Source organism: Coturnix japonica, chromosome 9 (assembly GCF_001577835.2).
Source record: "Coturnix japonica isolate 7356 chromosome 9, Coturnix japonica 2.1, whole genome shotgun sequence".
Taxonomy (NCBI): Eukaryota; Metazoa; Chordata; class Aves; order Galliformes; family Phasianidae; genus Coturnix; species Coturnix japonica.
In genome coordinates this window covers 16,310,460-16,337,651 of record NC_029524.1, presented here as the reverse complement: position 1 = coordinate 16,337,651, position 27,192 = coordinate 16,310,460, and the positions used below count along the sequence as shown (strand labels likewise).

At 36.4% G+C, this 27,192-nt stretch overlaps 1 protein-coding gene across 6 annotated transcripts in view; it reads left to right on the top strand.

Annotated features, from left to right (window-relative positions):
- NAALADL2 (N-acetylated alpha-linked acidic dipeptidase like 2) overlaps positions 1-27,192 on the top strand; it is a 352,306-nt gene that overhangs the window by 150,671 nt on the left and 174,443 nt on the right. For all 6 annotated transcript variants that reach the window (XM_015871850.2, XM_015871851.2, XM_032446504.1 and 3 more), the window contains one exon: positions 19,063-19,558. In XM_015871850.2, coding sequence (XP_015727336.1) covers positions 19,071-19,558 — 488 coding nt within the window. In that variant the 5' untranslated portion in view covers positions 19,063-19,070. The remainder of the gene's footprint in view (positions 1-19,062; positions 19,559-27,192) is intronic.

Here is a 27,192-nt window from a genome sequence, read left to right as displayed (position 1 = left end):
TCAGCTTTTATTAAGGAGAGATAAAAAGGACAATAATTAACCTATGAGCTTTGTGCAGAGTTGTCTGTTGCGGGAACAGAATGCTGTTGTGCTGAAATAGTAATTACTTTAAATGAGAATCTGAAACCAGCTCTGGGTTAGATGTACAAGTTTGATTTGAATACTATAAATACTGCTTGCTATTATTTTTTTACATTAAATTCCCTGAACATTTGTGTTCATTTGTTTGAGAAAATTCATAGTCAGGGTATTCTCAAGCAGTACTTTTTAGGTACTCACTGAAGCAGAGGTTCAGCTCTCTTTCCTATCTCTCTAGGAGGTGCCCCATTTAGCATGAATTGTTCAATATGCTTTGGGTCAAAAAAGCAGACATCTTTGTTTCCATAAGTTTGCTGGTTTGAGAAGATACTTTTGATAAAGGTTTTGCTGTCTGGCTGTCCTTATCTGATGAGATTTTTTTGTTTTTTTTTTTTTATTATTGTTTGTTGCCTTCTGTTGTGAGGCCTGTAGTTGTAGAATAAAGTCCTATTAGGCATACAAAATCACAGCTATGCTCAATGACTTTTTCAACCTGTTGCACTATAATTCCAGGAGGATTACAAATACAGTAGCAAAATACAGCTCAGTAACTGCTATTTTAATTTTTAAAACAAAATGTTAGAAAAGTTTGCATCACAGAAGAGAAAAGCATTTTCAAAATAGAACTTGCGTGTTCAAAAAATAGGTAGTCTGGAGCAATGCTACAGTAATGTTTAATCTCATGATTATACACAGGCCTTCATTTTCAAATGCACAAAATAGATATTTGTAAGCTAACATTTAAGTACCATTCTGAATTACCACAATGCCCACATTAGATTTCAGCATTGCTATTCTACATTGAGTAAAAATTTATGCTGAAGTGTAGAGAGAAGTGTAAAGTAGATTTTTGATTCTGAAGGAAAACAACAGGCTGCTGAGAGGAATCTCTGCTAAACTGTCATCAGAATTCTAGAACTGGAGCTTAACAGAAACCTTGTGGGTTTTTTTTTTTAACTTATTATTATTGTTGTTGTTATTATTATTATTAATAATATTATTGTTTTGCTTGCCAAGGGAGCAGAAACTATAGAATTCAATCCAAATGAAAAGATTGCTTTTTCCTAATGGTTTTTCTTTTAAAATGGCCAACAAAAATCTAGCATCTGCATGTTTCCTGCGATGTATATATTGAAGAACAGTAAAAAGTGTTGGCGAAGGAGTAGGCAGGAGTAATGAAAGCTAATCTAATAACCTTTTAATATTTGAAAGAAAAATATTGGACACCTGGTAGTTGCATAAATTTTGTTAAACCTAATACTTTAGTTCAGGGAACCCATTTGGCACTTAAGATGAGTCTCACAGGTGGTAACAATATCATTAAAAATTCATTATATATCCACTGGACCTGCCTCTAAAGACTTTTGAACTGCTGAGTCTTTCTAATCATACATTGTTGCTCTTGTTCACCAGTGAAGCGAATCCAATGACTTTTTCAGCATATGGCTGCCTTCTATTAATGGACATATCATTTATTCACTTCAGCGTATAGTAAATCTAATCCTATGGTTGCCGCATTGTGCTTTTCTACATGTTTAATTTGCACTTCTTTGACTTGGTGAGGATAAGAGCTAAATCAGAAGAAACACATCAATCAGCTGGGTGCTGATTAAAACCCAATGAGTTGTTTCACTTACTAAATACATAGCATGTATATATAATATATACAGTGTACAATAGATCTGTGGGAATGAGCAGATGGATGCTGTGATGCAGCCACTGCAGCTCAGGATCCTTCCCACAGAGCCCCTGTGTGGTGAAACCAGGTCCAGGATCTGCCAGGCCTCTCATTTGTTGTACAATGCCTGCCGGAAAGCTGGTGGGTTGAACAGTGTTTGTCATATGGGAAAGGTATATGGAGACATCAGAGAGAAAAGTTAAACCTTGGGTTAATAGGAATTGCTTTAAAATATTTTTTATTTTCCTATTTTAGGGGCCGGCTTACTGCTTCATTACCTATTAATTCACTGATGAAGTTTTACCTTTCGACTTTTTTTTATCCTACTTACTCTTTACTATACTGATACAACATTGGCTTTGGGGCTTTAATTCCAACCCAGGTAGCAAAGCTGCTGTGAGCTTGTGGTGGTGGGCTCATTCAGACTGCATGATGGACAGTCTTCGCTGTCTGCAAAGGTATTACAGTGCTCAGAGCTCATCAAATGCATGGTGTGACTTCACGTACAAGGAGATCATTTTGTCCTACATACGTACCTGCACCTACCACTGCTGTCTGTGCTCTCTATAGAGATTTCCTCTATAGGACTCTTGTCTTGTTTCTCTGTACAAAGGCTATTTTTCAGCTGGCTTTATAATAGAAAGTACTTCTTTTATCCTGTTGCTCGGCTGTCTGACTACAGCAGCTTTAGGTCTGTTTAGGGCTATATCAAAAAAACAGAAAACTAAAAATCTGGCACTAACCATTTAAACCTAATGGTTATTACTGTCAGTTTCATGTCTGAATGAGGTATTTGTTGCCACAAAAATGCTTCAGCAGTCTTGTATGTTTTTAAAGAAAATATTAGATAATATGTATTTATCCTGTGTGCAGCTATAGAAAGTGTATGTATGTAGTGTATATAACTTTGTAGAATGAGGTAAATTGAATAACTTATCTTCAAAGTATCAAACATTCTTTAGAGAGAAAAAAAGAGCTTAGCACAGATGCAGCAGGACATGCAGGGGATTCTAATTAGACACTCACTCCAGACCCTGTCTTTTCACAATACTCTGTTGTAGTCAGAATTGAAAGGTAACTTAAAGGTTCGTTAAACAGCATTCAATTAAAAAAACTCTAATTGTCTTAGTGCCAAATGCGCCATTACACTCTGAACTAGTATGTCATATTTATTAACATTTGATTTACTCTTCCTTCCTTTTCAAGTGACAAGCACAACAAATTATATAGAATTCATATGTTGTTTTCATTATGAGTTTTTATTTTAATATATTTTTCTCAGTTTATCTTGCATTTCAAGCTACAAGTCATAAACCTGCCTGGAATAACTTCAGGGATTTTGATGTTTCTACATCAAAGTGACCTTTTGTGATGCTTCTTTTCTGTTTTGTGAACTTAAAGGGGAGTAAATTTTAAGGATCAGAAAATAAAATTAAAGGAAACAGCTGTAAATAGTTCTTTATCCCACTTCTTTATGCTGTTTCCATACCCAATAAAAACAAGAAAAATGAGTGTTACAAAGACAAGGTGACACTAATCCACTGCCCTGCTATTTTTCTTCTATGCATTAAAAAAAGCAGAAGCAGAGCCCAAGCCGGAACTGATTTGGTATACAACCTGGAGATAAATTATCCTCTCGGCTTATGAAACTTAACATTAGATAATAAAATATTTCATGTGACATTTTGCAGCACCATAAATTCTAGAAACCAAGTTTTGTAATCTGTTTTTGTTTTGAAATTTGCAGAAAAAATGGAAATAATCAAAAATAGTCCAATGAAAATTTGCCTTTTGAGCTACTCTTTACTCACAAGACTGCATGTTTTCCCTTAAATTAGGCAACCAGTTAATGGAATTTGTAGTCAGTATGTCTATATACATATTAGTAGTTGTAATTTAGAATTGCATTTGTGGCTAACATGTAATTTCTCTATAAATTATTTTACCTTTATACTAACAAAAAAGAAAAACCCAAATCATCAAACAACTGCTGTATTCTAAAACTGAAATACCACATGGACGTTTGTATTCCTGTGGGATAAATATTTCACAGACATTGGTTCTGCTCTGCCCTCCACTCTGTTCTTGTCTGTGTTTTCTTAATGTCTTAGCAGAACACATGAAATAAAGCCAGCAGTGATTGGGGCATACTATCTGAGTCTCATAGTGACAGTTCCTTGAATATTTGAATTCATTTGCATTTACTTGCGTATTTATGCTTCAGTTTCTGCACATAATGCAAAGGCTGATTCACTTCTGATGTAATTGTAAGCCCTTCACCTAAGATGACTTCTTACTTAGCAGACTGCTAACCAAACTGTCTTGCATCATGGCTCCTTTGGAGGTAGCAGTTCCTCTCCTGAAATGTTGAAGTTGTTATAATAGCATTTAAGAGATCCCTTTTTATCCTCCTGCCTTCATTTACATATGCAGTATGTTAAGTAGCCCAACACAGTTGTTTTTTTATTCTCTTATTTTCACTGAAGTCACTGCTTTTGGTTTGTCTCTTGTATAATGCTTCTCCATTATGACTGTGTGTCTCTGGAAGATCATTAACATTGCTTTGAGTCTTTCAGACTTCAGCAGTACCAATGCTCCTTTCTGTTTCAAGGTCATGTGCTGCGCATACATGCGAGTATTTCTGACTTCTTTATGCCTGTAGAACTAATGTTCCATGATTATACTTATTTTTGTTTCTTAGATAAGTTGTAGTATTTGTTGCTATTTGTTAAATATCTGAAGTGTGATATAAATAAAAAGTGGCATAAAGCTTATTTTAAATCAAGTTGCCCAGTGAGGTTGTGGGTGCCTCCGTCCTGAAAGCACGCAAGGTCAGGCTGGTTGGGGCTTTGAGCAACTTGGTCTAGTACAAGGTGTCCCTTTCTATAGCAGGGGGTTGGAACAAGTTGATCTTAAAGGTCCCTTCCAACCCAAACCATTCTGTGATTCTTGTTTATTGCTGCTTGAAACTACACAGTAGATAGGGGAAAAAATCATTGTCACTTAAACAAAAACTAATACACTGCATTAGAAAGTTCAAGATAGACATTGCTTATTCTTTCTTTTTCTTTGGAAACTTTAATTTCATGTTCACTCATACTTGGAATACCGCTTTTACATTCTTGGAGCTGCATAATTAAATTATTACCTGCTGTATCACCATCTGCTTACGTGTCTGTGAAACATTTCTGACCTCTGCATGTATTCTTCATGGTTTCAAGTAAGTGCCAAAAAAGCAGCAAGCATATTCCAGAGATGGAATGAGCAGTCAGTCTTTACTTCCTATATTTTACTATTATAACTATAAACCTCTCCATGCCACATTTGGAAAGAAAACAATTACATTTATACATAACATGCATAGTTCTTTCAAAATGTGGCATAGAGAGGTTTATAGTTATAATAGTAAAATATACCTTCTAGGGTGACGACGTATTCAAGATAACATTTAAAGATAAGTATTGCATGTTTTCTCAGTAATGTCACATAGTAGTTTATTGAGCTAAGTAGCTGAACCATTATCTTTAGTAAAAAGCATTTCAACTCATTAGCCTTTGCACGACAATAAATGTGCTCAATGTAAATCTGAAAAATGAAGGGAGTCATATGAACGTTCATATTAAGTCTGTCAAAAACTGGAATTTAGATTTCAGTGCTAAAATTTCAAGTTTGTCATCATCTTCTCCGGAACAACAAAATGTTAAGACGCGTGCAGTAGAATATTGGTATATAACTTTAATTTAGAGAAGAAACTAAAAACATGAAATCTGCTCAGAAGTAGAAAGCAAAAGGTAAAATCTGGCTCCAGTAAACTAATAGAACTTGGTCCCAGCTACAGTATGGTGGTTAATGGAGTGTTTGTAGAAATCAGTCCATGAAGATTCTTGAGTCATTCCATTTCTTCCAGATCTAATGCCACGCGAGTGACAGTTTCTAGGGTATTGCTGTAATACTTGCCTTCCCTGTAAGGAAACTGGGTGTGTTAATTGACAGAGCACTTGCTGTTTACAAAACGCGGTGTGTGCCAACACACACTGTTGGTCTTCATCTTTCATTAAAATGATGAAAGTAAATAGTGAAAACTCTTGGTGAGGACTGCCTTATTAGTTTAAACAAACAAAATAGAAAGCAACTATGTTTGTTACAAAATCATACAAGCTGTGATACACAATGGAAAATTATTGCTGGTTCAGTTCTGCTGGCTTGAACGTATGGCTTGGAGAAATTGAGCACACTAATTTCTTTTAATATTGGTGAGAGTTGAGGAGCCCCAGTGGTCCACAGGAGGAGTTCATTATGTGCCAAAAACAAAACGTGATCATCTTGAAGATACGTGGGCTTCCCATTTCATAGATAGGGCAACCCGTGGTGCAAACATCAATAATCTCTGGCCTTAGACACAAGCTGGAAATTCTTAATTGGCTCATTAAATGAAAATTCATTGTTTTTTCTTCAGCTGTTTTAATAATCTAAATTGTGATGTGCTGTAAGAGATCTTTGCTCACTGTGCTGCTGGTGTTACCTAACATTTGCAATTTTGTGCTCATTTTGTGGTTGCATAAAACAGATGCTATTTTCAAAGGCTCTTACGCCCTTCTTTCAGCACTTCAAAAACTGAAGTTATTACCCTCTTTGTTTCATGCTCTCTCTTTATTTCATATCCTTTCTCTGTTTCATACCCTTTATATTAATTTTTCTGATTCTCATAAATTTAACTAGATCGCTGTTTTCCTTTCCTCTGCTAGGAGATCACTTTGGGGGACAAACACCCTCCAATTTTAATGCCCGATGTTAGAAATGCTTACAGGTATCCACTGCCTAAATTTCATATATGGTCTCTAAAACTGGTAGGAGTTTTTGATAATCTACATCTTTAATGAGAGAGTCATTTTTACACTTCAGTGATAACTACTTCAATGAAACATAAAAGCGCTTTGGAACAGAGGTCAGGGTCTTTTATCCTGATTTTTGTATTTGAGATCACCCAGCAGCTCAACAATCAGTCTGGATATAAATTCTAGTCCTCCAGCTCTTTGTAGCATTCTGCACCAGGTAACAAAGCTTATGGGCATTTAGCCAACTGTCTAGTGAGGTATTGCATCTGCCTATTTTGACTTTAATCCATGAAAACAAATTCCATTTGTGGCCCAAATACTGGTCTTTGTGGGGCCCAAATTACAACCAGAATAGTTAAAATATTTTCCTTCATGTCCCAGATGGTAACTATTGGAGCTAATTTTATGCACTGCAATTATTTTGGACTAAGTTAAGCAGTGAAAGATAAAATCCAGGATAGTTTTGTAATGGCATACAATCTTTAATTGGTTAAACTGTAGGCTAAATTATTTCCAAGATCTATAAAGCAAAATATGGAAATGGATTATGGGTCTGAGCAGGTTTACAAAGAGCTTACATTTATTTGCACGGTCATTTTGGGGCTGTAATCTCTATATTCAGTGCGGTAGGCTCTTAGCATGGCTTTTGTGGCAGAATTATGAAGATAGGTCGTGGTACTGATTCCTTGGTTCATATCTACTTTGACCATACACCTGAGAATAGGTAGCAGTGAAGGTAAAGCATTTAAATCTTTATTTAGTGAAATTAATCAGGGTCATAGCTTTGATACTCCTTTTAAAGAGAATAAGAAATGTTTAACCAAAGTTACAATTATGTGTGGAAGGTAACATAATTGTAATGATTTTTTTGCATTGTCACAATAAACATAGGTCTGTACTGTATTTCAGTAGGATAAACATTCTGTGATGAAGCACTGGTTTATGACCGAGTTTTTATTTGCATGTTTCTTGTCTGACATTTAGTCTCAAAACAGAATTACTTTAAGTTCTATTGAAGGTCTTTTATTTTTAATAATGTCTCTGTTCATAAATAAATTACAAAAGCTGTAAGGTGTAGTTAAAATAGTTCACTGTGTTTTTTAATACCTTTATACATGCAGAAATTATTGGTACGTCTGTCTCAAATATAGTATGTACAACGTTGGAGAAAAAAGCACGTTCAAACTATTGCTCTCAATTTTCTTAATGCAACGATTACGTTCTAATATGAATTCTTGTTTCATCTTAATTATAAATTTAATCATTTTAAATTTTTCATGAGCTTGGGTGACTTTCCACTGGAGACTGATTTGCTTCTCTCCCCTTGATGTAAATCATGAAAAAAACTGTAGTACGAGGTTTAGCGGAAGACATGTGGCCTCATCCACTTTCCATGGGAGCTCATGGGCATCTCTTGACTTGATTTTTTTTTTCTCAGTTTGAAATTAGGTCATGTATAAATAAAGCTAATTAAGATGTTTCATGAGGGGAGATATTCCAACTAAAAAAAAAATCAAATTTCATCAAAATGCACATTTTTAGTGAGGTTATATTTATTTCTAAGAGCAGTAATTGGCATATGAGGCAAGGGGTATTTAATTTAGAATGATGTTCCTGGGGAAACTAGAAATTATTTTTCCTTTTTAGAGGTTGAAGAAAATATGCCTTGTTGGGGATCTTCATCCCTCTGTCTCTACTTTTTGTTTATTCGCTGATATCTCAAAAGGGAAGGAAGGGCTGGGGGGGACCGAGGACCTAATTAATAATAACTACAGCAATTGATGCTATTTCTTAGAGGCCTGCAGAAAGACTGAAGAAGTGTGTAAGCAGTGATTGGTTGCTATTATGTTTATGCTGCGAAGTCTTTTCTTATCTTTAAGGAGATACACCCAAACATTGTTGGAGAACAGGCAATGAAGCTATAATTCATATTCTGGTTTAAAAAAAAAAAAAAAAAAAAAAAAAAGAGAGAGAGAGATTAATATGCTATTAAAAATACATAGCAATTTGCAGAATTTAATAGGTTCTTCTATTACTCAGCCTCACTAATAGCAATTTTTCTTGCACACCATTTCAGAGTCTGCTATGGATAATATTTAATTTTTTTATGAAATTGTATTCTTTGGAAATCAGTTTGATTCGCTCCATTCTGTGGGTTGTTTGGTTTTTTGTTTGTTTGTTTGTTTTGATGTTGGGTTGTTTTGTTTTTTGTTTTTTTGTTGTTAGTTTGTTTGGTTTTTTGAGAACATTGGCTTCTCAGTCGTTACTAGCTCTGCTCAAAAGGTGATTTGAGAAATGGTGACTGAGATGATGTAGAATTAGGTTGGGAATAAAGTCAATAAAAAGTGTTACGGATCTAATGACATTGAAATTCCCTTGAAACTCAAGTGTTTTTAAAACACAGTTGTCTCAAGTAGGGAAAGTTTCCATCTGTTCCTGTCACTAGGAAAACAGCAGATAAAGCCGGACCTAGGAAGCAATTAAATGTATTCCTGCCAAAGGAAGGAAAGCTGAAGTTCTGATTTGTTTTCCTCCTCCTCCTTCTGTCTGAAGGGTTCACTTGTTAGCGATTCTTAGGAAGGAAAAGCTTGCCTGGCTGAGTCCAGATCCTTTCTTGTCAGGCACTTTTGGAACTGGCATTCTATCCATATCCGAACCTGCTGAGCAACTGCAACATGTCCTGGTAGAAATGTCTGTACGTTAGTCTTGCTCCAGCTCTGCTGGGGTTACGGGAGGGTTTTTGGAGGTCCAGAAGAGCAATAGCAAGGCAGTGTGCTGCAAATGTGTGTGACCAAATCTGAGTTGACACAACCCTTACTTGTTTATTTATTCTGTACTTTTGTCATCTTAAGATGCCACAGAGAAGGATATTTGTATGCATTTTGATGACACACAAATTGAGTGAAAGTCTGCAGTGAATGCAAGCTGCAGAATGAAATGTTTCACTTACCAGGGGTTCAGGAAATCTGCATCATTCATGTGCTTCAAGGGTTACAAGTCAAGCAGTTTTTAGCAAACTGCTAATCTGCTGTGCTTGCTATATAGTTATAGTTGGTTGCTGTCCCATGAGCTTCCCACAAATGCTCATACAATCTGATTACTATGGTTCACATGCAAAGGGCGCTGGCCTGGGGACTACCACGTCTTATTAATGGAAATGAATTTTGTATGCCATGGCTGCTATGGCTGTGCATTAAGGCTTTTGTTTCTGTTTCCATGCCTTTTTTTTTTTTTTTTTCTTTGTTTATTTTTCAGGTAGGAATGTCTGCAAATTTTAATGGCTGTTTATATTACAGGTTTGAGGATTTTTATTTTTGCATGATGGTGTTATTTTTAATAAGAAACAGATGTATTGGCAGTGGAGGAGAAGCAAGAAATTGCGTAATCTGTGTTCCTATTGAACCCATTAGCTCTGGTTGAACACTCAATGAGCTCAGTTTTAGGACCAGTGACTCCATCTGCTCATGGCCACAGTCACACTGTGGGTGGGACATTGGAGCACAAGGGGCATGAGGTCCCCTCCATACAATGTTTCTATCACTCTATTTCCATGTAACAATTCAACATTAAGAGAATTTGTGTAAGTGATGCATCATCCCATCTTTTTATGAAACTTTAACATGTTCTGCTGTGAAATGAATGTTCAGTTTTTCAGCTGATTGCAGAGAAGATAGGAATTAGTCTTCTCTCACTGCTGTTGCCTGGGATATTTTTTGGCTTATGTTGCTGTTTACAGGCAATCCAAGAAAGGAAGTAGAAATATTAGCAGATACGTAAAGTATGTTCAGTGACTGGTCAGCCACTGCTGTTCTTCTGTGGCTATTTAAGAATTCCTGTGTTGGCAAACTGTCGTTTTTTGTTGTTTTTTTTTTAAAGAGAGATGTTATATGAGTGCCTGTACCTGAACTCAGGTATCCAGCATCTAACAAGACCATCAGCACACATTTAACTGATGGTATAAAGCTGAGTTAGTGCAAACCATTGGTCCTTCTGTTCCTGTACAATTCTTTCAATGTAGATGGCAAGTGCTGTAATACATCTTAGCATCAGGGCTATTATACAGCTTATAGCTTACTTTAACTCAGTGTAATAAGCTCTGTGTTTCACAAATGTTTCTTTTCCCCTTGTTTTTGTTCTTTGCTTAGCTTCAGTTGTTAAGGTGTTTAACTCAAAAGATGCTGCAGTTTAAGCTATTTAAGTTCTAATAGCTATTCACAAAGGTCTAAAAGATCTAGAAGGTTTTTCAAAACCTCTTCCTCTGAAGGAGCTGATTTGTTTATTTTATGTTGTGAAGTAATTATTATGTTCCTTTCTAAGGCTGCTTTATTTGTGGTAAAGTATAAAAATTTACTTTTTAAGAAATTATTACTTTAATTTCATTAGTGCAGACTAATGGTGTCAATAAGAACTGCTCAGAGTTCAGCCCAATAGCAGTTTGTGATAAATTTTGAATATAAAGAAGTTTATCTGCCAACTTGTGAGTGTCAAAAGCAACTAAGAAAGGTTGAAATGAGCAAATGAGGATTGAGGTCTTCTTTAGGATAATAGACTTGTCTAGTTTATTCAGTGTGATGCACTCATCTTCATCCATCTCAGTAAGGCTGAGATATGTGCGTAATGGATGTCTGAGAGTCTATCACATGGAGTTTAAAGATGAAACAACAAACCATATATCCTGGAAGCAACAGTGTCTCTTCTCCCTGGGCTGTGGTCATGACAAGGTGAAGTTTGAAAAAACCATCAGATCTGGCTGCTTTTTGGGATTTAGTTCTGGAAGGGATGGCACCAAAGCGTAAAGTTCTTCTGTAAAAGTACTGCTCTGTGGAGATTTACATGCAGATTTACTTAAATGACTTGAACGTGTTTGCAAAGTGAGTGATCCTCAAGTAAATGAATGAATCAGTTTTCAATATAAGATGCTGACCTCTCTGCTGCCTAGTGTGGAAGGCTGGATCAGGAGCATGGCAGGACTGTGCAACAGATAAACAGCCAAAGAGGCGGAGAGAATGGATGCTTCCTTTGATTCTTTGTTCTTTGAATCCATTAAGGATTCCTCAGTTGACCTGAACTAACACAACTCGGTTTTTGCTTTAAAGAGAAATCATGAACTCATTTCAGCGTGTAGACATCGGCACGCTCAGGATGCTGAATGTCACACCACATTGACTATGTGTGAAATAACGTGATAAATTCACAGGAATTGTACACCATGCAAAATTACACCTCTGGGCAGACTCAAATGACCAAACTTTGACATTTCTCAAACTTGACAGCTTATTCCAGTGGAGATTTAGGAAAAAAAAACACCACGCAGAACAAAACAGAAAGGTCAAAGGCCACCAAACGTATTACCACTGCACCCTTTGCCTATAGCTATAGCGATGCTAAATCTTCTAATATTACATCACATAGCAAATCAATGTTTTTTTTGTTGAGACCCTGCGAACAAGAGTAATGGCTCCAAGGTTTCACGTATGGCCTCAGTATGTGGGAATCCCCTGGTAGTGTCACACACCAGGCTGAGAAGGTAGTTACAGTGGATGTCCTGTAGGCTTGCCATGGTGGGTAACTAGTGATAGTGTTATGGCCTTCTCTTGGGGTTCTGGAGTGTTGATGTTCCTCAGTGTGTGTGTGTGTGGGGGGGGGGGTAGATTTAAACTGGCTTTCAGAAACATGTTCCAATCTTGGTTTGCAGTAGCAGTTACCGTGGCAACCTTATTCTGTGTAGTTGAGTTTTAACATTTGTCAGTTCACCCAGAAAATAAATTTGATGTGGTTGTGAAGTAAACTTGCTTATTTTCTGAATTCTGCGGATAGAGATTATTCAGAAAAGCAGAAGATGGTGATGCTGCCTTGCTGTGTTTTCTGCTCTAAACCGTGCATGGATACATTAAGATGGTCATCTATCAAAATGTAGTAAAATTCCAATAAAGCTAAATTGTAAATGTTGCCATCCTCAGCTCCACAATACATTATTTTTAAGGGCTCCATGTCATTGTCGAAATTGATAAAGCTCAATAAAAACCCAATAAGCAAGAAATGAAATTATTCTTTTATAAAATAAACTCTGAGACAAGGTTGTTTGTTTGTTTGTTAAGTACTGACCTGCTTCTCTATAGCAAGTGAGAAGATCAGAGCATGGTGAGAATGGAACCATTATTTGTGTTTATCAACGTTCTAAATATTTCACTTAAAATCTGATTTTATCAAAAATATTGCTCTGAACTTAAGACCCTTGGGCATAATGTATCATTTATCCCTCTGATTTCAGTGTAAAATTTTGCTGATTGTGTGATTAGTCACTAATAGAATTTACTTACTAATTTGTCTACTAATTCAGTTAGATTTACTTTCTAGTGCAAGAGCATAAAACCCAGATGAATCCATGATTTATCTCCTGTAACCATAAACATAATTTCTGAAATTAATCCTGAATTCTGAGAACTGGTCTGGATGACCTGATTTTGTGCTGTATCACCAGAAGCAGAAGAGAGCTGGCAGGTGAATTGTTCTGCTCTTTTCCCCACTGCTATTAGCTCTGGTTTCTTCAGCAGAAGCAGATGTTGGAAATTACTGCTGCTGGTGGTGGTTTGGGTTTTTCTTTTGGTCAGTTTGTTTTTGTTGTTTTGTTTTGTTTTTTAAAGAAATAGAACCAGCCCCGTATGATTTTGTTCTTACTAGTTTGTACATTTTTACCTATAGTGGGCTCGTGTTAGCCAAGTTGATTTAGAGTATAAGAGCTTTCCAATGTACATTTGGTTAAGATTTTAAAAGTTAAAATTATTTTTATGCTTTTAACAGTAATTCAGTTGTGTTGACTGTAATTAAAGAGCCAAAAAGCAATTGGGAAAAAAAAATAATATATCAAAGTGAAATGTGTCCAAACAAATGACTGAGAAAAAAATATATATTGTACAGCATAGAATGAGTCATACAAAATTAACTTTCTTAAAAGCTGCTAGGGCCTGTTATTGCAGCTATTGCTGTCAGCATTCTCAAGTTAAACAATATTTACCATAGTTGTTTCTCATAAAATTCTACTGTAAGCCTAAATGCGAATGCCCCTATAACAGTATTGTTTTTTCTTGGTAAAGCTTTGTTGTTTTGGTTCATTTTTCTTTTAGAGGCAATTGCAACATTAAGGGATACATGATGATAAATGCTTTATTGATGAAACCTTGACTATGGAAAAAAATGTGTGCAAGGAGACTGAATATTAGGTTCGTGTATAGGCACTTGGACTGAGGAAGAATGGGAAAAGGGAAAGATTAGGGTTCACAGAATATATTCGAGGAGATTGATTCCTATGCAGAAGAGGTTGCTGCTAACCTCTAGATCACACAGAGTGTCCAGAAAACCAGGCTGTGTAGCCACCAGAACCAGAGGAAGGAGCTGCTCTGGGAATGGAAGCCAAGTGAATGCTGAGTAGTGTTATATGAACAGACAACTTTAATGTAATGGTTAACCGTGCTCTACTCATTTTTCTCACATTTGATCTGTTGTTTCTTACTTTACAGTATTACACATTTTTTTTTTCTCTGGCTGTGCTTATCCTGAGCCTGCTATTGAAGGAAGCAGGAGCAACAGATCGTTTTTGTCATTGGATTTTTATATGGTTGTTGTAACAGAAAAACTTCTTCTACTGCAACTAAATTGGTTGCCAAGCCCATATCCCAAACATGAGTGGAAAAATCATTACTGAGAAAAATTGCAGAAGAGATGATGGACAAATAATATATCATTTTCTCAATTAGTGTAATGTTGCTGTTGACAAGGGCATCATAATCTCTTCTGCAAACTACCTTTTTTTTTCAGAGCTTTGTATCTGAAGAAATGTGTATAGGCCTGAAGCTTGGCATCATCTCAACAAAATACTAAATAGCTGTCAAGTACTTTTGAAAGGCATGTATGTGTGGTGGGTGTTGATTTCTGGAATGAGTGCAACTATTTGCTCTTCCAACAGGTGACATTGTATTCGGTTTGTATTCCCTCTGTAGAGAATAGAGAGAAAAGAATCAAAAGGAGAGCCATTAGAAAACAACCCGAGTTTTCTTTTTGTGACTGTACAAAGAAGATGTAATACCCTTAGTACATTTCCTAGGTAAAAGTTGCCTTTTCACAGCAACACACTAAATGGACCAATGGGGCGTTCACTCTGGGCAGCGAGCGTTTCTGAATCTTCTGCTTGTGAACTGGATTTAACAACTACAGCGCTAGTCACAAAGATAGGGGAGTTTTCTGCAATATATTCATATTTCTGTTGGTTTCAAGTTCTGTTCATGTTCGTTGACCTTTCTGTAGGAGAGAGGTATTACAGAGAGCCAATGTGATATAGGATATGCAACGCCTTTCATGTAGTCCTCATTAGATAGCCTTCAAAGGCTTTGTTGATGAAGGATTTAAGCAAGAAAAACTTCATAAGAGGTTTCTGGTGGTTTCATAACAAGGAGTACCTACCAGACAGAAGGTAAATGCATTAGTTTAACATCAAAGAATAGGTAGTTTTGAAATGGGCTTTCTAAGGCAATAATGATCTGGTAAGGTTGACTCTCTTAATTTCTTGTGTACGTTCAACTGAAAGGATATTTAGCACTGATTTGATGCTTCACTGTAAATATTCTCCACACAAATAAGTAGAAGTACAGAAAGGGGCACGAGTTTAATTGGTCATCAGTTTGCTATGTCCAGTCATCCACAATTTGCGATCTGCTTTTTTGTCCCTCTAAAATGGCTTTCAAGGTTATTTTGAAGCACATTCAAACTTCTGGCATTTTACAATTGTTCTTTTATCTTTATAGTAAAATATGTATTTAGTGGCAATTATATGTCGAAACAGCTTGCTGGCAGATGGGTTGGATTTTCTGCCTCCTGAAGTTTTCAGAAGTATGTAATATCTTATGGTCTTTGTTATTGAGAAGGCTGAGTTAGAGTATCAGAGTGGCTTTTCTTGACTTAGAAGTTTATCCTTCTTTCTATTGCCTATTTTTATGTTGTTATTCTCTTTGTAATGTTTTCTTTATCCTTCTAATTCTTACCTAGAATCATATTTAACACATAATCTTCAAGTCATGGTCCTCCTTTAACCAGAAAAATAGCACTGCTAGTATACTAGGACTGCTAATATAAATATATATATATATATATTTATATCATTCAGAACCAGGCAACTGCTTTCTAAAATCATTTTAAAATCCACTATAGGACCTGACCTCAGATGATTCTTGGTAAGTTTTGTCATGTCTTTAAATTCAAATAACAAACTTGGTTATATTACTATGAAGATAAAGACCTTAACTCGGGGCTGTTCTTGCTTTCTTTGTATTCTTCAACTATACCACATGCGTTGCTAAGCAGATCCCACCAAAGTCCAACTCAAGTATGATGCCGAAACATAGCGTGATTTTGTTGTTGTTGGTATTTCAGTTTATTTAGATTTTTTTCTGAAGTGTGGTGAGTGATTTTGGTCCTTTGTATGCAAGTTGAGTTCCTGAGATATTACACTGTGGAGTGTAATTACTGCTCACTGCATTAACAACCATTTAAAAATTTTTGTATGAATTTTTATTATGCATTTATACATAGAAATTTAAATAACCTTTATTAATACACTTCATTGAACATTTTAAAACACATTGAATGTGTTTTAAAAATGTCATAAATGCAGAGAAAACTTTAAGTATTACTGATATACAATAGATGCTATTTATAAATTCAGCAAGATCATTAGCCATGCAACTACGTCTTAAAACAGTCTTTAATTCTTATTCTGTGGGTAATACTGCCATAACCTGTTAGGAGTTTATTTGACTAAAGCCTTGTATTAAATGACTCCATTTATTCTGGAATCAAAATTATATAGAAGAGATTTGCTTTACATATGGAGGGCAAAACACTCATCTTTTAAGTATTTTCTAGTAGAAAGCAGTATGAAATGGTGTTGGGAAGATGAACCTGTTGGGCAGTTCTTATTATCTTATAGTGTCTATGTCACTGATTGTTTGCAAATTATTCCCTTCACCAACAAAACAGAAGGAGACAGTGCAAAAGGAAAGATAAATAGGTACAGATTGGTTGGTTCTGCTTTCCAAAGGATATTTATTAGCACTTGATGGCTATTTGGTGCCTGGTAATGAGCACAGTGCACCAGTGGACCAGTTCTGAAGCTGACCGTTATTTAGCATCTCCTCCAAAAACTGGGTGAGGAGACAGCGCATGCTCTCAGGAGATTTTGAAGTGAAGTCTGGCTGGGGAAGAACATGTTGATGTGGTGCATTGCAGACTAGTTTTCTAAGATAAGCATTACAAGGGGTGGCAAAAGCGGCAGAGCTGTGATCAAGGCAGGCAGCCCACTGTCTGTGGCTTAGCATGTGTAGGAATGTTACTGCTCTCCTTTACTGCAAGGCCATAACTCAGTTGTTGTGTTCCAGCTTTGGATCCTTCCACTAAAAAGGATGCTCAGTCTGATGTTAGGAAAGTTTTCAGAAGGGAAGCCCCACAGCTTAATAGGGAGGCGCTGGTCTCTCTGTCCTGAGAAGTTTTGAAGGTTCATCAGGACAGCACCATAATGTGCCTGATACTGTGCTGGCAGTGATCCTGCTTTTGAATAAGATACTGGACTAGATAATCTCTAAAGGTCCCTTGAAACTAATATTTTAATGAATATATGATTTTTCACTTGGAAAAAATAAGGATGTATTATTTTATAGGACTTCAGCTACAAAATTTTTTCCACTTTGTTCTCTGATCTGCAAAGCGATGAAGCATATGCATAATTTTAAGCATGCATCATGGCAAGATGCACAAAGGTACCTCAGAATGGCAGCACTTAAGTGATTGCTAAATTGACCAGAATCTTTAAAGCTCTGAACTATCTACATATTTTCAGTGAAGATATTTTTGCTAACAATTTTTGATCCTGATGGACACTAGCATGATTTTAAAAAGTTCCCTGCGGGTTTTCCAGCAACATTTGGATGTCTGAAAAGCATGCATGTCCATTGATTCAAATGTGCTTAAAATTATGCAATGCACTTTAACTTAGTTCAGCTCACTTTATATTCTTTTGCTTCCGCTGTGCATCGAAGTATTTGGACTGCAGGTGGAGAACTGATATGCAAAGTGTGTAAAATAGGTAAACCTGAAACACGTACCTCAGGTTTGTGCTGCCTTCGCTGTTATTGGACTGCCTGAAAGGCATAAGCAAGGGATGTTTATATGCCTGTACATGGAAATAGAATCTGTAAATTGGTATTGTAAAGAGCAAGATAGACTTTTGGTGGACAATAGGCTGTTCGTTATGTCAATGGCTTCTAACTGTTCTCTTCAAAAGAGCTTCAAATAAGCTGAATTCTTCTCTGCTGTTAGACTGGGTTCATCTATTATGTGGCCTCAATAACATTGTCTGGAGGTACTTCTTAGAAAATGCCTTAAAATGTCAAAATGGAAGGAAAATGTAGTGTAGGGTTTGGCTTTATAACTATCACTGTGAGAAGTTTAATATCTTTATCTCCATTTTTTTCTAGTTGATGAGGCTGAAGTTAGAAAAGCCCTTGATTACAGATACTTACGTGGTGGAATAGCTATTGCCAAAGTATGGAGGAAAATGGCATCCCACTGATACAGTCTGTTAAAGATGTTTTGTTGGAAATTGACTTTGAATGTTTGTACTGGAGGTCAGTTCCCCTTGGAGGGATTGTACTTCCTTCGAAGTATCTAGAAGTGCTTCAGATATGCCACACTATTAAAGGACTGATTTTGATGTAAATGAGTATCTGGCAGTGATTTTTATTCATTAAATTGGGAAACATAAGTGGAGCAAAACAGCTGGGACAATTTCTAAGTAAATTCATCAGTCATTCAGGAACTATGCATTTAAAATACCTATAAATAATAGAATCTTCCATCTAAAAAGAAGCCTTTTATTGATGTCTAAGTAGAATGTTACTCTGAAATTTCTTTTTTAACTTCTCATTTCTTCGTGTTTAGAGTCAGACCAGGCAAGTTATATTATTTTTATTTTTCTAACTTTATTTTAGCAGCATTGTTTTCTACAGTGTGTGCAATAATATTGATGTGCACAGTTAAGCTTTAAAATGACTTTCAGATAATAAATAATTGTTTTGGAAACTCTGTACCTTCACTCATTTTTTTTATTACTGTCTTGAGACTGACAAAAATAATGGACTAACTTTTGTGTTTTGCCATTGGTACTCATCAATTCCCTCTACTCATATCGTTCAATATATTGTACCCCTTTAAATATCTTATTTCCTCTTCAATGATTATTGTGGGACTACTGATCCTACAACAAATAATAGGAAGATGGAAATAGAGTGAAGCTGAGTTTCTACTTTTTAATGCGTATTTTCAGTTCTCCCAGGTTTGCAAAGGAGACATAAATAAATAGTTTACATAGACATGAGAAAACAAACACTCAAGTTTGCTTCTTGTTCTTAAAATTTGTTTTCATAGTTAAAAAGATGGCCTATCACAAAGTGAATGCGGACCAGAGAACCCAGGGCCAATACCTTGACAGTGATGACCTCCAGGCCACAGCACTGGAACTGGAATGGGACATGGAAAAAGAGCTGGAGGAGCCTGGCTTTGACCATTTCCGACTGGACGGTGCAGTCCAGCATCATCTGGGAAACTCGCAGAGCCCTGACCTTGATCTTGAGCCCATCCAGCCGTCAGCTTCTCCTAAGGGAAGATTCCAGAGACTTCAGGAAGACCCTGAGTACATCTCACACTATACCAGACAGTCACCAAAGAGCCACCGCTGCAGTTTTTTTCAGATACTGAAATTATTTTGTGCTGCTTTGATTTTATTTATTTTTGGAATTATGACAGGATATTATGCAGGCAAGAAATGCCCTTCTCCTCCAGCATCTCCAGAACCAAATAACCCTCATGTCTACCATGAAATCCTCAAGGAAATCAAAGCTGAAAATATTCAGCAGATATACAGGTATGTGTTTTAATATTTTCTTTCACTTGGAGCCATCAGTTTTGAACGTTAAGAATTCCTGTGTATTTTTAAATTTTATTTATTTTTCCCTACAAATCTTGAATTTTCCTTCATGAATGATATTTATAATGATGTGGATTTGTCTTAGTTCTTGTGTTAAGGTAATATATTTATTTTAAGTTGATCAGTAATTTCTTATTAATATTACCTTTCATGTGCATTAATTGAAAATATGGACCATTCAGACTGAATATAGGAAAAAGTACCAGATTTTCTAGATGCAGTCAAACATCAGATAACACTGTTGAAGAGCAAAGCGTTAGATTGTGGTCTGTAATAATTGGAACTCCATGAAATCCCCATCTGATCTCTGGCAAATAGAATCATTGCTTTCTATTTTCAGCCTGTGAGTGGGATGTCAGCCTTTAGTTTGCATGCTTTTAGAGGGGAAAACTGAAATCTGAACTATGAGAGATTGTTTTGAGAACATAATCAGGAGGGTAACTCCTTTTCCCAAAATTCTTTTTAAATTTACTGAATTGAAAAAACAGTGTTTTAATACTTAGTACCTATTAACTCAGGCATGGATATGAAGCGTTACGAATTGCCTATTGAAACCCCTGACTGGGTTTTATTTTTGTTTTATTATTTCTTTTTTCATAAGAAACTTTCCGCTGATTTGGAAGTTTATAAAACACTTTTATAGGAGAGCACAATCACTTTTCTCATGCAGTGAATGTGGAAGAAAGTAGGTTTTCCTGCCAATTTTTTTAAGCTGTTTCTCTGTGAAGGGGTAGTTTGACTTATTTCTGGCTTCTGGAAGTGACCCAGAGCAATGAAAGTTCTTTTTTCATGGTAAAGAAAATGCATTGCGTGTTTTTGGATCAGTAGTGGTTCAGAAGTGGGAGAATTTATATACCCAGGATTAATAAGTATTGTTGTAGAGAAAATCCTAAGAGTTTGTTTAGGTATTTCAGAAGTAAATTGAAAGTAATTATTGAAATATTCCAATATAATTTGTCTCTCTTTTTTTTTTTTTTTTAATGTGGTAAACTTGAACTTAAAATCCTTGAAGTGGTCAGCAGAATGCTTTGAACCAGTATTACTACTAAATGAAAGTTAAAAATGTATATGTGTATACCTTACAAAGGACTTCATGCCAGTTTTCATGTGCTGATCTGGCTCAACTTTATGGATTCAATTATTTTCATAATGGAAAAGGCTATAGGTGATGAAAAATGATGGTTCCACATGTTAAAGATTTAACTTCCATATCTGCTCACAAACGAAAGTAGATGGAGGTGTGTCATTAGGCTTAATCATGAGCAAAGTGTTTTAATAATCTGGTTTCTACTGATATGGTATTACAGAAAATTGCAGGGAACTCTGTCGGTCTCAGGATGATATTCCAGTACTTTGTTCTGGGATTAGGAATCACTTCCCATTTTACTATTTTGAAGAGTTGTTTAAAAACATTCTGTTGTTTCATCACTTTTCAAATTATTTTCTCTAGCTATTGAGATGTTAATTTGAATCTGGCCTTTGGGTAAAATCAATTATAGAAATACTTTGCATCTCACAGAACTTACAGCATTGCCATATTTTATATTTTGCCATATTTATATATTAATATAATACTTAGGACTTGGTGATATTTTTTTCTACATACCAGCAATATTTCCGTAAATGCCATCAAACATTAGTTTCTCTACCTTTCAGTTCTGTATAAAAATATACAATCAGAGCTTTTTGTTTAGTATATTACCCACAAGATTTTTCTTTACCCAACATTTTGATCTGAGAAAGTTTTTATAGCATGTTCTGTTAAGCTGTTTTCCCTCAACATCTGTTTGTCAAGAGTCAAAGCTATTGCGATGAAGCCTGCGTATTTGGAGTCCCACAAATATAGAAGACACACCATATGTTTCTTGGGGAAAGAAAAAAAAAAAAAACCTGACAAAATCAATATGTGTTATTGTAAGTCTTCTTTCAATGTAATATACTTTGAATTACTAGGGATAAGTGGCAGCTGCTTAGCTTGCAATTTCTAAATATTACTGAGAATGACATTAATTTAATTTTTGTTGCTTACTACTTATATCAGACTCAATAAATGTAAGAAATCTTGCTAACAATTTTGATAAAGGACTTAGGGGAAAAATGTGTTAAAGACACAGCTGTGCCAGTCCTTCCACCTTGGCAGACAACACCTTAATGTACTTGGAAGTCTCTAGTGGCAGCTTTCTGTTGGGATGATGCCTGCTGCAGCTAGAAGTTGTTCTGTGTATTGGGACCCTCTGGGCAGTAAATGAAGTTGCTGAAATGCACCAGGGGACTTCTGTTGATATTTATTGGGATTTTGACTGGATTCTGTGCAAGTTAAGTGGAAGGATTACGTTGTATGACAGCAGTTTGTCTTCAGAGTTTGCTGAGATAGGAGAGAGGCGTGCCTGCTCTGATTCTTTTTTGACTCTTAGAGCCCATTTGCTGCTCTGTCTTCAAGAAAAGCAAGAGGAAAAAAAATGAGATTGTGAGTCTACTACGTTTATTTTATAGGAAGTTTTGATTTTTGATTTGATTTCTATAAATTAACTTCGTAAGTGGATTCATATGTTAATTATAAAGAAAGATGGACTGTTGCGGTGCTGTTCATGAGAATTCTAGCTATACGTTACTTATCTGATTAGTTAATTATCTCAAACATTATTTAAAAAACCTGAAAGCCTTAGAGTGCTTTATTCTGCATTTCAGCAATGAGAGTTCTCAGTTACTAGCAGATTCACAGCTTTGTGACATTGCCCTTCATCCAGTCTGTAGGGCTGCTCTTACATTTCAGCTCTGCTTTTCGTTCTATATATCCTCACTCAGATCTTTCTTCACTGCACTTTCTTCCCCCTCGAGCAATAGGGAGGTTTAAATCCCTTCGTAATGCATCTAGTTGTAACTAACTGTCCTTTGGAGGCATATATTTTCCTTCTTGCAGCTGGTAATATCACCTGCAGAATCTCACAAATCCATCTCTGGCAAGAATTGATTTGTCACCAGTGCCTGGTTCTATCCTTAACTTCAGCTTAGTTCTTCAAAGGGCTGTAGGATAGTAGACAGCAGCAGCTCTCCTACACGGTCATTGCCAAAGAAACAAAAGTTCCTCTGCAGTGAGAAAAGGACTTCGTATCTTTGTCTGAATGTTGGAAAGGAAACTTCTTTCAGACCCAAGTTTCTCTTGTCCCTCTGCAGTTATATTCAGTGCTGTTAAACCGTTGGAGCTTCAAACATTTGTATCAAGTAAAACTTGCAAAACACTTGGCAAGGAAAGAGAGCCCAGAATGTCTTGGAAAAGCTGAACTGTGGAGATTTGGAATGAATTAAATTTCCAACTTGCTTGTAGGAAAAACTGAATTTGCTGTCCCACAAATAAGAAGTTTTAGCAGGAATAGATCACCACCTAATGGGAAGAGTACAAGGGGAGACAGGGGAAATAGCGCTTTTGTTGTGCTCCTGGTGGCTGCTTCTCCCTGGGGAGACACATTCTGTCCCCGCTGCCATTAGTAGCTGCTCTTCATTAACAGCTACACGCCGACATATTCGTGGGTGAATAGCTGGCCTAGACCATTGCTTGCTTTACCCGAGCTCTGAGCAGCTGTCTGTATGTTCACAGTATGTGAACAAATCCTGGCTTCTGTCATGCCACCACGGGAGAAATCCGTTGCAAATAGCAAGTCTGTGGGAATTCATCCTATTTGCTGCTGTGTATCAGTCTCAGATATTTATTATGTTGCCATAAAAATGCAAGCACTAAATATAGTTAGCCTGAGTCTGAAGTCCTCACTGCTGCATCTTTAGAAATTGATACTGCAATGCTCCTGGGTAAGCAAGGGCTCAGTAGACTCTTCGGATTTATTTCTTTCCACTATTTTGCGTAATCACTTGGGATTCTTTTTATCCACATGGCAATTTTCAATGTGTATTTATAAGTACAAAGACCTTTTGAAACGAGATAAGAGTAATATCATACAAGTGAAAGTTCCCCCTTATCCTTCTGGTACCTCGCCCACAAAGAATGGCTCTGAGAACATGAGGAGGTATCTTTTGTACAAAAAAGATGCCCTACATGACCCAAGCCATTATCTGTGGAACACTAACTTGATAAATTTCAGCTCCAGACCCACTTATGTCAAATATGATTTTTTTCCCCTGCCCCAAAATAGTCTGTTTGTACTTCAAAGGTATTATTAGAAAAGCTTGTCTGTTTTATAGTTTTCATTGGTTTCATTTGATTTGCACCCTTTTCTTTCTTTAAATGGCTTATCAAAACTCTTTCTTTTGTTTTTCAATGCATGGAATAAAGAAGCGTTATATTGGTGTAGTGATATGTTTGTACCATTAGTGTCAGCTGCAGCATATGCTTATAAAATTCCTCTTCCAGTTTGTTAAGAAACGTCTAAGCTTATGGTTTATTCAGCATCTAAGGATGTGATTTATATATATCATGTCCACTATGCAGTTCACTAAAAAAAAATTTCCCCTCTGTTCATTATTTTTTGTAATGATAACCATAAAAATATATTGAATCTGAGATGTTTGATTTGGGAAATCGTTTACAGTGAAGTGTGATTTTCTGTGTTATAACTGTGTCCTCGTAAATGAAGTGCACAGTGTTGCTTTAAAATTATTTTTTGTAAGCAATACACCGGTGTGATATAGTAATGAATTAGATCCAATAAGCTGTACATTCACATCGGCATAATAAGTAATGAGTCCTTTGATAAATTTCCTTATCTGTCACAGCCCACATGAATGGCTTCTGCTTTCCTGCAGCTTTCTCAAATCAACATACAGTTCTGAGCTAGGAAAAATAGAAAGGAAATAGCAACTGGGTCTACTTATCTGTTCAGAAACACTTTAAAAGACAAAAAAATATTAAGTTTTGTTGTTGAGGCATGAGAAAATGATGGATACTGCCAAACCTCTGAGACCTTTTCATACAAGAAGAGAAGCAGGAGGATTTGTGTATTGCAGATTATGTCCTGCATGGTTACAAACTGAAAACTGAGAATAATGCTTTGGGGTATTGTCCTCTAACGGCATTGTTCCAGGTAGTTTATTCTGTGGTAGAGCAGAATGTGTAGATTAGATATTTAGATAGATATTAGATATTTTTATTATTTTTTTTTTTTCCTTTTTAAGGCAGTGTATGTATTTCAATTATTTCAATGCAACATTCACAAGCTTGGGGCAGAAACAATACGGGAGGAAGACAGAGGGCAGTCCAGTGCTGGTGAGAGACTACAGAGGGGACTGAGGGTAGTAGTCCTGTTCTGTGTTAGGTTGAGCAGAACCTGAGACCTGAACGTTCACACTGGAGTGCTTTCTTACCGAAGATCTAAGCATTGATCCAGTACCTCATATTTTCCAATGAAAAGGAAAGCCTCTTTTTTATAGGCTATAGAGGAGCAAATGAATTTTGCTCTGATGACTCCTTTTTGGACTGTGCAATCTTATCTTTTAAAATTACGTTACGTTGCTAATTTGCCTCAAATTTGTTATAAGCAGATGTGTGGCTAGAGTTTAGAGGGAAAACCAATTTCCACGGCTATTAGACATCTACTTCTTTACCATGGCTGATGAAAAGTGTGGGACAATTTAGTCCTAATTAGAAATGGAAATTCTCAGCAGAGACAAGTACTACTTTTTCTCATAGATGATGAAATGAGCTAAGCCTGCATTGGTTAATGAGTAATTTGCTCTTTAAAGGTCTAGCATAGTTCACTTTCACCTGATCAGGGTGATGAAGGAGGGACCAACAGTTCTCTGCTTTCAGAGTCTCAGGACAGGCTGACATCCCCCAGGCCTCATGACTTTACTGGCAGCTGTTGAATGCTGTTTGGAAAGCTGAGGATTTCTCAGGGTTGTTTCTTCAGCATGGGGCAAACTGGAACAGATAATAAAACATTTATGAATCACAGAGCAGTAACAGTTTGTGTGGTGTTTTGTATACCTTAGGCTTAGTATTGGACTATACCTGAAGAAGTATTTGACTAGACATTTCTGAGTGATTCTGACAATAATACTGGCTAAAAGGCAGTATTTACAGGCAAAGGTTTTATTTATGTCGCCACTCATCAGTTTTATAGACATAACCAAACCATACTTCTTCTAACAGAGAGATTCTGAAGAAAAAACCATCACATTCTGTTGAGTCAACAAGCAGTATTATTTTCTTTTTCTTTTTTTTTTTTTTTTTTCTTTTAGTAGGACAATTGCTTCCAACAGGGAAATTGGACAAAGTAGTTTGGCAGTGTCCAGTCTTTGCACCTTAATGCAAGGAGAATTAACAACCGTGCCTAGTGATACCAGGAACACACTTATAAAGATACCGAGAAACAAACATTCCAGAACAAAGACTCCTAACAATTTAATTACTGGCACTAGATGTGTAATCTGCTAATTGCCTGAACAACAGGAAAAGTGTGCTCATGCTGAGGTAACTGCATTGACGCTCAGTGTGACGGTGTGCTCGAGGGTGGCTGTTTTCCCCAGGGAGGAGATGGTGGCATAGGGCATTGCAAGTTCCCTTTGTGCCATTTCATAAGCACCAGAACTAACAAATTCCTGTTTAGGATGCATCTCTCATCAGCAGACTGTAAAACTGAAGTCTATTGGTACTCTTGAGATGCAGCTTTTGAATGGAGTGCTGCAATTCCATGGTATGCACTGCAACAATTAGCAATTAGTTTCCTGCCTGTACACATAAATCAAATTAACAAAGCCTCGAGGGGAAAGAGTTTTCTCAGCCCTCTGTGGTTGTGCTTTGACATCCAGTTCCCTGCAGTCAGCACCTATGACAGCTATCTACTAGAAGCTTGCTAATAAGTCAGGCTGTTACCAAATTCACTGAGACCAGCAGGACTGCAATTTGTTGTGTGGTATTAGGTTACCATTCCTGCAGTGCTCAGGACTGAAGGCTACTAAGAGGCACCACTAGGAATCGATCAGAGATAATGAAATTGATATTGTCTGAATAATAATCAATTTTAATAATTGTCTTCTACAGCAGTCTGGCAATAAGGGGCTTCTATTCTCACTTGAATTCTCTTTGAAAGTTGATGAGTTTCTGAAGTGTATTGGTTGCCATGCTGAAACAAATATAAAATGTATTAAAAAGATCATCTTTTTTCAGTAATATTGGAACTTGCCCAGTGTTAGATTTTCAAAATTAAACAAGTTTATTTCAAGGGTTGTTTTTCCACAAGTTCTTGAAATCTTTTTATGGACATGAAGGTAAATAACTCAGGACGCGTGTACGTATCTTTGAATATACGCTGTCTCAGTAGATTATAATCTTTAAATATGAGTGAAGTCTCATCCTTCATATAAGTTAATGTTTCCCTTGGACGCGTCTAATTGATTGAAATTTATGTGCAGATGATTTCTTGATGAACTAGAGCCAGTCCAGGGTAAAATATCGTGTCACAACCCCCTTTCTTCCTATTTTTTGTTTGTCATGGGTGAAAAAATTGAAATATTCCAGTCAGATGTAAGTCTCCCCCAGTTATTTCTTTTCTTGTAGTAACAAAGCAGTAGTGAACTCAGGTGTCACTACCAAAACTAAGCATGCTGATGTCTCAGAAGAA